Source organism: Crotalus tigris, unplaced genomic scaffold (assembly GCF_016545835.1).
Source record: "Crotalus tigris isolate CLP2741 ecotype Arizona unplaced genomic scaffold, ASM1654583v1 scf7180000018541.849907, whole genome shotgun sequence".
Lineage (NCBI taxonomy): Eukaryota > Metazoa > Chordata > Lepidosauria > Squamata > Viperidae > Crotalus > Crotalus tigris.
Genome location: NW_024097065.1, coordinates 303,413 through 318,854, shown reverse-complemented (window position 1 = coordinate 318,854; position 15,442 = coordinate 303,413). Strand labels below are relative to the sequence as shown.

Below are 15,442 nucleotides of genomic sequence, written 5' to 3'. Positions count from 1 at the left end.
TCCATATCCTGTAAAGATCATGCAGTAAAGTTCAACTTACCCATTCAATTTTATCCACACTCCAGTATTTTTTTAAATCTCGGAACTGCATCAGCATTCCCTTCAGCCCCACCACAATGATACTTGCTAGCACACCCTGGGATGGAAGAGACATTCATTACAAGGTGCTCGTTATACTGGAGGGGAAATTATTTTGGCAAAAGGACTGGCAAATCACAAGGCAGGAGCAGATATTGTTCATACATATATCATTCCCTTTCCCAAATATACATAATACAAACTTTAAAATTAACCAAATAACTAAATATGTTTATCTGAATGCAATTGTTACACTTGTATCTACCATATGTCGCTATTTCTGTCCTGCCCCAGAATTCTTACTGATTGAAGTTTTTTCTTTTAAGGCTTTCTTCAGAAAGAGATTGCTCTGATATTCAGATTCACCTATTTTCCATATTTCTTTAGGATTCTTCTTCGTTTTTTACTACTATAGGCATACAGTATCTGAACTACAGCTTTCTTTTTCTGGACTTTCAGGTCTAAGGTAGAAATACAAAAGGCTTAATACTTCTAATACATAGAAAAAACAGGTGAGATGGACATTCCCTGGATACCTGCATGCCAATTTCCAACAAGCAACCATTTCCACAGTGTAGTGTGGAATGTCTGGACTCCATCACTTTAACAAAATTGAGATTATGGTTCAACGTGATAGGTGAACCCAGTCTAGCTCCATTGAGCTGGTTAATCTCCATTCTCCTAATGAAGAACTGGATAATTACAACTAAAATTGGATCGATGTTTGTTTTTATCCGATTGTTGTGTGCTGTGTAGAGCTGCTTTTGGTGAGATCAGCTGCTAAATAAATGTGATTAATTAATCAAGTAATTTTTATAAGCTCCAGCTATTTCCTTTCTTCAGTGGTGGCCAACCAAAAACAATTCATGATTAAGATAATGACCTGCTGGCAATCATATCTTCCACCTGAACATGACAACCTTCTTGGATTTTATGATTTTTCTTGAATGAATCTGCAATTTGAGTGCACTTACATATGTAAAAATAAGCTCCACCGAATGCAGAGGAATTTCCTTCTGCATATTATAAAAAGTAAAAATTCCTTTGAATCAAAGTTGGCTCTTGGAGATTACATTCAGTGCATCCTGATTTCTAGCCATAATATATATATTGTCCCTTCTTTGCAGCAGAAACTTAAAACAACATATGACAAATGGCTATATGGATGTGGTGAACCACTGCTTTCTTTTGGGATTTTTTTTAAAAAAACTTCCCAATGTAGCCTATAGCTCAACGATTTTTAATGGTCTCCCATCAAAGTTCTAAGCAGATCCAACCTAAACCAGCCAAATAGCAGAAGCAAATTACCCTACAGTTGTTTTCCTTTCTCCTTTTCACCTAACTCCCTTGCAAGCACTTTTGTTACACAAAAAGTGTTTTCTTTCTTAAGCAAAAAAATAAGTGCTTCACGGTTTATACACTGGAAAAATAAATTATGTTCTTGTGCTAGGGCCCAAAACCCCAGCTCAGTCTTACAGCCTATTTTAATCTTATGTAGTAGGTGCACAATATCTAAGCTCCTGCAATAGGTTCCACTGTTCTTATCTAAGCAAAATGAAGAGTACTTTTTCACATATTTGTTCTTGGCATGCAGCAATATCCTTTTTTTAATGGAATCCTAAAGAAAAATGGAATGAACATTTTCAGAAATAATAATTTAAGCTGAATAGTTATACAATCCAAATAATGATGATGATGATGTAATTAAATAATAAGCACACAATAATGGTTAAAAGAAAAAAGAAAAATATTAAAAAAAAGAAATGTACCATGGGTAGCCAGTATAACATTGGTCCTATTGTATAGATAACCACAAGCACCAAGATACAAGAGATCAGACAAGCCACCTAAAAAGAGTTGGAAAGAAAATATATATATAAATAATCATATTATTCAGATTCTAAAATACCTACAAATAAAAGTTTTTGGTTTTCTCAAAGTTGCTGAGCATAGCAAACCACTGCAGACATACAAAATTAACAGTGCTGAGAAAGAGACTTCTGGCTCTCTCATGTAGTTGGAAACATTTGTGAATAAATTAATATTTTTTCTTATTATAGGGCAGTGGTGGTGAATCTATGGCACGGGTGCCAGAAGCGGCACTCAGAGCCCTCTCTGTGGGAACGCGCACTGTCGCCCCAGTCCTAGGCCTTCAGCTGGGTTTTATAAAACCTTTTCGCTTTAGGCCTCCGCTGCTGTGTGCAAAAAAAACAAAGTTCAAATCAATCAGTCAATTTCAACTTCTTGCGGGAAAAAAAAAAGAACTTGCAAAGTTGGAATTGATTAATTGAACTTTTTAGTCCCACCCAGTCTGCTGTTACCACAGCAGCCACGCCCACCCAATTGGCCACACCCAACCAATAGGCCACACCCACCCAGCATCCAATGATGCATAAGTGGGTTTTGGGTTGCAGTTTGGGCACTCAGTCTCTAAAAGGTTCACCATCACTGTTATAGGGTATCCCTACATTACTCAAGAAGAAAATATATCTATCAAATAACAATATATACAACATAAACACAAAAGTGGCGCATATTATTTCAGACACTACTAAAGAACAGCTTTAAGGAGGAAAACTCAAAGATGTAAAGTTGTATTTTTTTTAAATAACAATGTGTTCACTGTCTACTTCTATCTGTATAAATGTTGAAATCCACAGATATTGGTGAATGCCCTCATTTCATTTAAATCATGCAGGGTGGATTTACATTTGTACAGATGTATACGTAACAAAACCATCTCTTGGAAGCTACCATGACTTTTGACTGTGGTGGAAAATCTAATATATCTGGAAATCTTCAGATGGAGAACCCTGCTTTAGTTACTCCAGCATACTAATACCAGAGCTATGCAATGTTTCTATATGTTAGCGAATTAAGTCTTTACTTTAAAAAAAATGCTTCAGATTTGATTTGCATGAGCATAATTTACATTTTCTTAAAGAAGTTACCCTTTTCCTTTCTTTTACTCTATCTAAGAATAGAATAGAATTCTTCATTGGCCAAGTGTGATTGGACACACAAGGAATTTGTATCCAGTGCATAAGCTTTCAGTGTACATACAAGCAACAACTAATAAATCATGATCAAGCTGTATATCAAGGTTCTTCAAACTTGGCCCTTTTATGACTTGTGGACTTCAACTCCCAGAATTTCTCAGCCAGACACGCTGGCTGAGGAATTCTGGGAGTTGAAGTCCACACATTATAAAAGGGTCAAGTTTGAAGACCCCTGCTGCAGAGTATGGCGTTACCTAGTTTGGTAGAGCACCAGGGACCCTGCAGACAGTAGAGTATTTGATGTGGCCAATTCACTCTTCATTTTAAGTAAACTTTGTTTTTCCTTCAAGAATTTTACACTGGATGATACATTATGGAAGATACATAACTGTCATCAAAAACAAATAGCCCTTGTCATTTTTTTCTCTTTCTCTCTCTTCTTTTGCATATTGAAAAAGAATTATGTGATGAGAAATTTTTGTGTCAAAAGTTTCTCCAACATATGGAGCATCATGTTGGCGAAGAAGTAAGAAAAGGAAAGGAATTGCTATTTTCTAGAGCAACACATCCCTTTTATAAGTATGACTCTGCTCTAAACGCCAAATGAATAAGTACCATAAATTTTAAAGTTTCTCTATCATGATGATCTGGTTCTTAATCGTACTAAGACTTGCAGGATTTTTAAAGATGATGTATTAACATCTAATATTTCTCTGACTTGAATAGTCATTCTATATAGGCCACTGTCTTGACCCACCCATTATGGCAGTAGGAATACCTGTGTTTTTGCTCCAGTGTTGTATAGAAGTACAGTTCGTCCCATGGCTGCTGCACTTGGTATGCAAAAGAAAAATGAAGGGATCACATTGCTGAGGCCATGAGCCAAGAACTCCTGAAAAAGTTTTTTAAAAAATAAGGAAAAGGCTAGACCAAAATCCCATAGAATCAAATACCCTCAACTGAAGTCTACTTTCCTTTTCATTTCTTATACCATCGTCCCCAAATAAATGCATCCTGAAGGTAAATTTTAAGGCTATTTTTTACCTGGTTATCATCCACAGAGTAATTAAATCTTTTAGCAGAGTCATGGGCCAGAGCTAGAGATGCCACATAACCAACTAATGCAACTCCAAAAGCCTCTGTCACTACTTCAGGGAGGATATTCAAAGGTGGAGAACTTGGTGCTGGTATACTGTAAAAGTAAGGATACTTTTAGATTGCAGAAAATATCACACTGAAGAATGTGGTAAAGCTGCTGTGAATATTAAGTGAATATTTCAGAGAAATCAGCTGAACTGTACATTATTCTACTATTATGAGTATCATTAGAACCTGCAAAGGCCCATGCATTATAGATACTGCATTTTTGTTACTGTTCTGTTCCATCGTGTCCAATTCACAAAGACTGACTGAATCTATTTATCAATTATGTGGTCAGTTCTGTGCTCTTAAAAACTGTTAAATTGTTCCTATATTAGCATAAGGTTAAGAGCATGATCTGGATTATGCAGTTTAAATTTTAGCTCAGTCATCAGTTTAATTTCTTGATAACTGTATGCAAGTCTCAATCTCAAATGCCACTTTTTTTGTAATTTCAGAATAATTTAACTGGCCTACTTTGCAGCTTGCTTGTTTGTTGATTGATTAGTTTTGCTCTGGTTCACTGGCATCTCCATAGTGATTCTTTGTGAAAGAATTATTCCATTAGTACAGATAATCCTCAATTTACAATGGTTTGTTTAGTGACCATTCGAAGTTACAACAGCACTGAAAAAATGATCATTTTTCACACTTACGACTGTTACGTCATTCCCCATGGTCATGTGACCAAAATTCAAACACTCAGTAACTGACTCACATTTATGTGATCTTCTTTTGCGGCCTTCTGACAAGCAAAGTCAGTGAGGAAACCAGATTCACTCAACAACCACATTACTAATCTAACAACTGCAGTGATTCACTTAACAACTGTGGCAAGAAAGATCGTAAAATGGGGCAAAACTCACTTAACAAATGTCTCACTTCGCAACATAAATTTTGGGCTCAATTATGCTTGTAAATCAAGGACTACCTGTATGCGTTATTACAGTAAGGAATCCAGGAATAAAGTTTATTAATAGTTTTATTGTTATGTATCACTTTCCTCTTGATAATTTCAGTGCTTACTTAACTTGGGACCTGAAATTCCAACCCATTTTCTATTCTGAAATCCTAATTCAAACATTTTAGATATATAACAGGTCTAAGAACCGATGAAGATTTGCCACTGCCTAGGATCCAAAGAGAAATAAATATTTATACTTATGCTCCTCAAAACAGAAGTCCACATGACACATAACCATTATTTTAAGAATCTATATTTGGTGGAGGAAAGGGGCTTATTGATCTTATTTAATCTGCCTTCCAAACTTGTTGGAATTATTGATTTTATATAATCTCCCTATTATCCTTCTAAATTTTCAAGCTATTTGCAGCACTTCAAAAATATATAACCATTTATATGTTTGCACAGAAAAATATCTCATTTAACCTCCAGTACTCTTGAAAACTATTTTCTTTCAGGTTTGGATTGAACTAAATGGGCAGAGGAATTAGGTCAGGTTCTTTTCCGAAACATTAAATTCTAAAGTTATGAGGGTTCTCCCATTAGTTTGAAGTTAGATTTTACCATTTAAAAAAAATGTGTTGTTGATATCATGTTTGTATGCCTTCTTTCTCAAAGCTATCATATTAACTAATGGGTCCATGTAGAGCCTTTGAAAGAGATATATAAAAAAGTGAACTAATATATGAGCATAGCACTCCTCTTCAAAATAATTGGAAGACCCACAACTGCTCCAAACTGGTTGCAAGGGAGTACACGTATATGCAACAGGGCACATCTGCTGGGACTGCTAGTAAATAAAGTGGCTGGGAGGACACATATAGGCAGTCTTCGGCTTACAACCACAATTCAGCCCCAAATTTCTGTTGCTAAGCAAAACAGTTGTTACGTGAGTTTTGCCCCATTTTGCAACCTTTATTGACACAGTTGTTAAGTGAATCTGGCTTCCCCATTGACTTTCCTAGTGTCTTGGCCACAAAAGGTGATCACAGGGTTGTACATGTGAAAAACGGTCATAAATCACTTTTTTCGGTGCCGTTGTAACTGCGAACAGTCACTAAATGAATGATTGTAACTTCAGGACTACCTGTACCTACACAGACACAGAAATAAAGTGGGCAAGCAAGCCATGCAAAGGACACAATGTTTTTAAGAAGCCAAAGCTTTAACTCTTGCCTCTTTCAAATGCTGTGCACAACTTTTAATAAAAAATGTATTCTTACCTTATTCACTGTCAATTATTCTCAAATTTAAAGTGTCTTTTTACAAAACCTAAATGTGGGTGCTGGGAAAACAAAATGTTGTGATAAATCCAATCCCTTGTCCAGTTACGTTTTTTTCCTTTCAAAAAAAAAAACATTCCTGCCCCCATAAGGTTCAATGAAAGGAAATTATTTATAGCAATTCCTGATTATTTCAATGCATTTCAGGTCCTGGGGATGTGTGGGGGCAAAGAACACTGCACAGCCTTCAAATTTCCCCAACACTGAAATAAATTACTGTGAAAGTAGCAGGGAGGCACAAGAGGTAGATCTAAATGTCAAATTTCTCCATTCAAGATTAAGCCCTATCTGTAACCCAAGAGAGAATAGTCCATAAGTGAAAAACAAAGGGTAGATTATTGTATTATTGAATGTATAAATTTAAAAGCATTTGATTTATCCCTTTGAAAACTCTCTGTACTGACTACAGAAAGTGCACTCAAAGAGATGCAGAAAACATTTACCAATAGTGATATGTTATTTAAAAACAGAATTATTAGGTACCAGATTCTGATTTAATTCCTTCTTCTGAGATATTGTTATCATTTGTATTAATGCAAACTGTGCACTTTTTATTTTCATTCTTCAACTGTTTCGTTGCTTAGACCACATTAACAACTAAAGACTATAAAATCTGGGCAAGAAATAACTACATTCTATATGTAGACACATATACATAAACACAAAAGCTTATTTATAGAAGACACATTACCCTTTTGGAATATGTCCCACAACTTCTAGGCCAAAACTATGCTCCATGTCAGCAGAATAGCAGATGAAAGATGTAGCAATTACCTATTATCAAGCAACAATAAAAATTGATTTGAAACAAGATTATAAGAAGTAGTGTAACTGTTTTTCTACTTTCTTAGAAATATGGATTAAGACCAATTATACAGCCATCTATGAGATGGATCACTTGTTGAGTACCATAATTATCAACTCAGGTTATGATGCCCTCATCTGTTGGGTTTAGGGGAGACATAAAGGGATCTTTTTTGATCCAAAGACCACATAGCTTCTTGGAAAATACATTGGGAGAGTTGTGGCCAATGCTTCCTTCTGTGACATGTCTTAATATATTTTAGAATTCCAGAGGTGTTCCCTCCACACTCATCAGGATTTTATATCCTAATTCATATTATTGAACAGAGTCCACAGTCTTCCCGAGATGCTTTCTGGAGTCCCAGTAGCTGTGGGACCAGAAAAAAAAGGTACGAGTCATATAGTCATAGTGTATTTGTCCTTTCTAAATATGTAAAAATCCCACGGAAGGATATGGTAAAAATTTCTGCATAGGCAGTCCTAGACTAGCCTGTCTAAAAATGGTGATTTGGCATTAAATTTATACATCTTTACATCAGAGCCACAGTATATATTGATTTAAATAAAAAGTATCGACGTAGCTAGCTCATCTGACATTTTTATGAGAAACAAATTGGGGCAGTCCTCAAATTAATTACCCTACCTTATATATCACAACATTGCCTGATGGTCACTAATGGGCACAAACAATATTGATTAAATCTTTATTATCATTTTCTTTCATAAGAATATAATGTCTTTCTCAGAAGTTTTATGAGAAGCACTGTACAAATCTTGTGGCAGTGGACTTTAAGGTATGCTGCTTATCAACATCATTTTGTTTATTTGATTATTACAGGGAGAAGGAAAAGATTTTTTTTAAAAAAATGTCAAGCTTTCTAAAATTATTTATTTATGGTGCTTCCTGGGAATTTTAATCTTTAATTATCCTATATCGTGATATATTATATTATAAAATAAAATTGTAGCTTGCTTGTGAATTTGTTAAATTTTTGTCATGCCTTTCTTTTTAGAAAGGATACATAGCATAGCACTCCTTCCTTTCTTCCTGTAACAGTACCCTGTGGAGTACCTGGCTGAGGAATTCTGGAAGTTGAAGTCCACAAGTCATAAAAGGGCCAAGTTTGAAGACCCCTATTCTAACTGCTTCACAGCAGATTTATTATAACATCATTACAATGCTAAATATTTATTTCATGAAATAAGCAGAAGGTGCCAACAACTGTAGCAAATTATTAAAAAGTTATACTTACCAGAACCAAATCAATAGGAAGCACTATTTTAATTTTCTTCTTAAATTTTTCATTTAACTCTTTAACAAGAACTAGTATGGCAATACTAGATAGAGACAATAGTACAGTTTCCAGCTGAATGGATCTGAAGTTTTCAAAAATGTAGGCATAAATCTATATGGAAGGAAAGATCATACCCTATAAATAAGCAATAGTTACATTCAGATATGGAGAAGTTACTGACACCGACACCTAATCCTGAATATTATAAATTAGATCCAGTTATGCCCTTCACAAATAATAGTTTCTTTTGTTTTCTGAAGAGATGCATGCCCAGTTCAAATCTTTATTAGAGAAAAGAAAAGGGCTTAATTTCTGCTAAATATTTCATCTTTCCTGTAATTTCCAAGGGGTTTCTTAATCTTCTGGAATACAGTATGAATCTGTAATATTGGCTTTATATACTGTACCTACAGAAGTCTACATTAGAGGTCCCCAACCTTTTGGGGACCAGGGACCTGTGGATAGGGCTTTCCTTGTTTGTGCGGCCCAGTTGGTGGCATGTTGCGGCCCGGTACTAGTCCACGGACCAGAGGTTGGGTACCCCTGGTTTAGTTAAACACAAATGTTGTTGACATTTAATTAAATCATAATCAACTCAACAGATTATCACAGCAATACAAAAAGAATCACCTGTTGCATAGATAATATTTTCAAAAGTAATGTAGACATTCATCCAATCATCAAAGAAAAGCAAATTCATCTCAGGACCTCAAATCAAATTTTATTTTCAGAATGGAAAGCCCAAACACATTTTCTGATGAGGCTAAGGATAAAACAGTGGCTCATGAACATGGTAAGACTGAGCTGGCAGAGTACACCCCCAACAGAGATGCACATTAGAGCTTCAACAACTGTATAATTCAGCCATTTATTGAATAGTGCATGCTAAGACATATAAGTGACTCCATAGAGTTAGCATGCCAGAAGTATAATTGCAAAGAAAAGCAATTAAGGTTGAAGTTCTAAATGGGTGCAGCTATCAAAGCAAACAGGTTTATTCAAAAGATTGAAATCTCTGCTAACAAATCCAATTTTACAGGCAAAAAGTCCCTATTAAATCGCCAAAAAGTGCTTTTCTCCAATGTTTGGCAGCCAAACACAACACTGATTCAGAATGAAATTGCTTTACAACATAATTTAAATCTAAGCCTTGAATCATCTAATTCAGAAATTTGTTCATAAGAAAAATAAGAGACGGGTCCTAAATATGAACATTCACTGTTAAAAAATTATTTATATATGTTTAGCTTGTTCTTATTTTCATAAAATGTTCTATACAGCATTTCAGCTGTCAAGTGGAATCCTACCATGCCTTGTCTTGAAAAAGCTGGCTTGGAAGCTGTATACTTTCTTTTTAATATTGCATATCTCCACATTCTACATAGCCAACTACAGCTGGAAACAGGTACTTTGAAAAATGGAAGTGACATGATTCTTTCCCATGTAAGTGTGATACCTGTCTAGAATGAGCTCATATTTTTCCATATATATATATGTATACATACATACATACACGCACACACATACATATATGTATATATATATGTACATATATGTATGTGTATGTGTGTATGTATGTATATACATACACATACATACATACACATACATACATTTATTTATTTATTTATTTATGAGACTTATATACCGCTTTAAGTGCAAGCACTCTCTAAGCGGTGTACACCAGTAAGCAATGTACATATATATTTACATTGCCCCCAACAATCTGGGTCCTCATTTTACCTACCTCGGAAGGATGGAAGGCTGAGTCAACCTTGAGCTGGTGAGATTTGAACCGCTGACCTGCTGAACACAGTCAGCTAAAGTGGCCTGCAGTACTGCACCCTAACTGCTGCGCCACCTCGGCTCAGTTATTTTATACACACACATACATATACATATATATACATACATGTACATATATATAATTTTTATTAAGTCTTTAAGACAAAGATAAAAACTAACAAAAACTAATATAAAGAAAAAAAAGAAAAAGCCAAAAGTATAAAATATAAGAATGCTATTTATTTATATTTCTTATTTCTTAACCACCTATGTCCCTTAGAGAATGAAATAGAAATATGTTGCTTTCAATTTCCTTTACAACAATTATATCTAAAATTATCTCCTAACCCAGGGGTTCCCAACCAGGGGTGTGAGATGATAGTCCAGGGGGTGCAAAAACTTGGATTTAGAAGTTTTAAAATTGTAGCATATATGCATAATTTGTTGCCGTTATTTCAAACTTTTGTAAGAGGTGCAAGAATATATCAGAAGCGTTCTAGGGGTGCAGGGTATAGAAAAGGTTGGAAACCACTGTCCTAATCTATTATTACAACAATAAAAAACAATCTTTTCTATTATCTCTTTTTCCTAATCATCCACAACATTTCATGTTTTTTCTGTTTCATGCAAAAAGTCTATAAGGACTCAATTTATTTATTTATTTATTTATTTACAAATATTTATATGCCGCCCAATCCCAAAGGACTCAATAAGTCTATAAAGGCAACAGTGACCATAGATATTGTCTTTTCTCTAAATAAGAAGTCAATTTAGCCATCTTGTCAAGTTCTATCATCATCACCAACCATTCCTCCATTGTGGGTACTACCAAATGTTTCCTTCTTTGTGCATACAATAATCTTGGTGCAGTTATTGTGTACAAAAATAAATTTCCATGACATTTTTTCAATTGTTTGTCTATCAATTTTAAAAGAAAAACCTCTGATCTCAATTGTGTATTAATATTTATACATCAGTAATTTCCCAAGTTTATTTTTAATTTCAACAGGGTCGGTTTTTTTTGCTTTACATAGTTACATTTTATTTCCATTTCTCTTATTGTTAACATAGACAACTGTTACTATTAAAGCTTAAGATGTTCTCTCCAGTTATCAAATCAGCAAAAACCAATTTTCATAAGAAAAAATATTTTAAATATTAATATTTCTATATGTTTTTATAAGACAATGATTTGTCCTCATTTGGAGAATAAATTCCCAGTATGAAAGTCTTAGTCTGATGTACATTGATTTCCACCCCAAAAAATCTGCTATGCTCATCAATCAATACAAGTTCTGGTTTAATAAACTGTGAGCACCATCACAAAATAACATCCACAATTACTATAATGGACGTCCATTGTCCCCATTGTGCTAAACTCTGTGCTTTCAGAAGGGGACTGCAAAGTCAGCTCTGTGATGAACTGACAATTACACTGTGGTTGTGGGCATAGATGGAATCCGACAATTCCCAGTTGCTCAACTTGCAAAGTGACTGCTAAAACTTCTATTTCTACAGTTTATTCATAACGAGCAGCTGTCCAGAATACAAAGGGCTATCTCACAATCTCTCCTTGACTAGTTTTCACAGCCAATGTTTGCGCTCTAGATAGCATTCTCAGCCATAATGTTGTCTCCACATCTAGTCTTCCATAATCCATACAAGAAGCTCCAATGACTCCTATTTTTCCTCAATATATGTACAATAATACTTTCAGTACATGAGCCAAAATTGAGAATGTCACCTCTGTAGATACCTCTTTGTCTCTTTCTAGCTTTTCACTTTCCACAGTTGCTATATACTTAATGGAGGGCCACAGCTAGAGAATAACTTTTTCTGCAGAAATTTCTAGATCCAATCCCAACATGCATAGGTATTTCCAGTCTCAGATCTTAGAAAGTTAATAATATACTCAATATCAGCTATACTAATGAACTAACAGTCTCAGTACATAACAATTTACTTGGTGCATGCAACAAAAAAGCTACATAGAGTCAGAGGATACTTCTGAATCTGTAGCACACAGAAAGAACCATAGTAGAAGCACCAATCTCATCAGACAAAATACATATTAAAGAAATGTTTTATTTAGGGTTGTTGCAACCCTAAACCACTTTGCAATTTTATATAAATCTGTGATGTTTAATCACAAGGGGTCTCCGGAATAGGTTGGTTCTCTCCATATACATTTCATGGTTCATGTTGAATTATGATCTTATTATATATAAAACAAAATGTTTATTGGCTTGTTTTCTTTATGGTTCTTTATCTCCATTTTATTCACAATAATAATTCTTTCTTTGAAATCCAAGAAAATTTAAGCCAAAAGAAAAAAAGTGAAGATTGTAGAAGAAAATAAAGAAAAGCAACATGCTGTAATTATGTTGGATTAAAAGAAATGTGGATTAAAAGAAAAGAAAAACTGAGCAGAATAAGGAAGTATTTGTCAAATTTGTCTTTAGTAACTCGGTTGTTAAGTGACTCTGGTTTCCCCATTGACTTTGTTTATCAAAAGGTCATTAAAGGGTATCACATGATCTTGGCACACAGCAAAAGTCATAAATATGAACCAGTTGCCAAACATCTGAATATTGATCACGTGACGATGGGGATGCTGCAAAGGTTGTAACTGTGAAAAATGGTCATAAGTTACTTTTTTCAGTGCCTTTGTAACTTGGAACAGTCAATAAATTAACTGTTGTAAATCAAGGACTACTTATACTGGTCCCCCTCCCATGAAGCACATGAAATTTTCCCCTGATTTTGAACAGCCTCTTTAAAAAGGAAATAATTTTTCTAATAAAAATAAAGACTCTTACTTTTGGCCAATATATTAAATATTAAATGCCACATTAAAAAACTGACATTTTAAAAGCATGATTTTTGTGCCATTAAAAAGACAAAAAATGGAACACATTTTTTTAATCCTTTGCTACTATTTTTTTTTTAAATGACTTAAGATGCAGTTAGGCAGAACAATCATTGTCCAACAAATTTAACTTCTATAAACTCTGGATTCTTCTAGTATTGGGGGGGGGGAGTGTCAGTGACAAGATCAGTTATGCAAAAAAGCTTCATAAAATATACTTTATCCATTGTGAGTATTTTTCTTTCCTCTATAGAGAAGCAATCAAATTATATTGGATGTTTGACAGGTCCGGCCTATAATTCAAATATACCAGCTTCCAACAGTTCTGAGGCCTCATGAACTGTATATGCACCTGAGAATACATCCTAAATATTCATTGTTTGTGGAAGATGGAGTATGGAAACAATTTTTGAATGTAGAAAATCTGTAAACTACTAAAAAGATATTTACTAGTAAACCAAAATACACTTTGCTTGTCTGCTCAGATAAGACTTCAGTAATATCCACACTGCTTCTTCCTGTCTCTGTAAACTGAATAAAAAGAGTAAAAATGGAATCTATGTGACCCTGCTTGATTTGATCAAATTCTGGAACCCATACACATATCTACAGCATGATTTTCTTTATAGTAGTACAGTATTTCTACTAATAAATATGAATACAGTAGAAAACATAAACAGGCATAATCATTTTGTGAGATAAAATGACAAGAAATATTCAAAATACAGCCAAACTTCTATTATGGAGATGAAGCATATAGATAAGGATCTTTCTGAGTTGGGGAGATATTTGGAATTTTGAGTGAATGTTATTGTTACTCTTATAAAAAGTTGGCAAAGTATACATGACTAGTCACAAATGTACCAGCTCAAAAGGCAAACAAGACACTGGGCCATTATTTTATTTTCAAAGAATTCATTGGGATCTACAGTATGTGGGACCCAGAAACATTGTAAAATTGAAATCATAATTGAGGCTGATTCTTTACTTTTGTAGCATGCTGGTTTTCTATTAATTTAATTTTAAAAAAATTAAAAGGTTATGAAGGACACTAAGAAATAACTGATGGACATATTATTACCCCAGGGCATTTCACTGGGGTTATTTCCTGCATTTATTTCTTATTTGTTATTATACTGTATACTTTTGTGTGCTGAGCAAGAATAAAAATAACATTTTCAATATAAATGTAAATCAGTACTACCAGATGGCATTATCAATTTCCTTGTAGTTTTTATGATAGGTTGTTTACAAATATTAATGTTTTCTACTTCATACATCTACATAGCATCTTGAAGACTAGTCAGTAGAATGTGGCTGGGCTTTAGAACTCATGTCACGTTCCAGATAGCATCAGGTAGCAAATCTAGAATTGCATCCAGAATTGACTCCAATTAGAGGTAACCAAATAAGGCCTGACCCAAGAGGTCACGATAATATTTAGAGCTCTTCTTGCAATTTTAATAAGTATGAAAATATGTGCAAAACAGCACAACAAACATTTATCAATATACTCACATAAAAGAATCCCAGAGGTCCTGAGATATAAGGCATTTTCATTCCCAGGAGATACTTCACTTGAGAAGTTACAACGTGTGTAGCTGCCCCAGTTGTCATTGCACTTATCACTGGCTCTGTTAGCAAGAAGGTCGCACTGCCCAAGTGTAGCATAAACATTGCTACCTGAGAAACCAGAAATATAATAGAGATTATAACCAAAGGCAGTTATTGATTCTAATGTAGGAAAGAAAAACGCTATCTTGTATTTTTTAAAAAAATAGTGGATGAGAAAGTTACATGAGCTAATCAAGTAGAAGTTATTTCATTACTCATTGTACCCATGAATAACCTTTCAACACATATTAACTTTCATACATTTATTACAATGCTATCTCTCTTGTATTGCTAGTTTACCACCAGGCTCTGTGCTGAGATTAATTATAATAACTGGCTCTAGCCATTTGTATTCATTGGCTTTAGGTTATTCCAATGTACAAAGCTCTGCGGATAGGACAAATATTAAGCCACAGACATCACACTGGATACATTTAAAAGTTACTATACAGGTAATCCTCAACTTACAACCAAAATGGAGCCCAAAATTTCTGTTGCTAAGCAAGATTATTGTTAAGTGAGTTGTGCCCCATTTTATGACCTTTTTTGCCACAGTTGTTAAATGAATCATTGCAGTTGTTAAGTGAATCATGCAGTTATTAATTGAATCT

The 15,442-nt window shown here is 34.4% G+C and overlaps 1 protein-coding gene across 2 annotated transcripts in view; it reads right to left on the bottom strand.

Annotated features, from left to right (window-relative positions):
• SLC26A7 (solute carrier family 26 member 7) overlaps positions 1-15,442 on the bottom strand; it is a 51,259-nt gene that overhangs the window by 22,823 nt on the left and 12,994 nt on the right. For both annotated transcript variants that reach the window (XM_039353956.1, XM_039353955.1), the window contains exons 4-10: positions 14,736-14,900; positions 8,522-8,674; positions 7,156-7,238; positions 4,122-4,269; positions 3,856-3,969; positions 1,848-1,925; positions 41-136 (exon numbers count right to left, since the gene is read on the bottom strand). In XM_039353956.1, the coding sequence (XP_039209890.1) occupies positions 41-136; positions 1,848-1,925; positions 3,856-3,969; positions 4,122-4,269; positions 7,156-7,238; positions 8,522-8,674; positions 14,736-14,900 (837 nt within the window). The remainder of the gene's footprint in view (positions 1-40; positions 137-1,847; positions 1,926-3,855; positions 3,970-4,121; positions 4,270-7,155; positions 7,239-8,521; positions 8,675-14,735; positions 14,901-15,442) is intronic.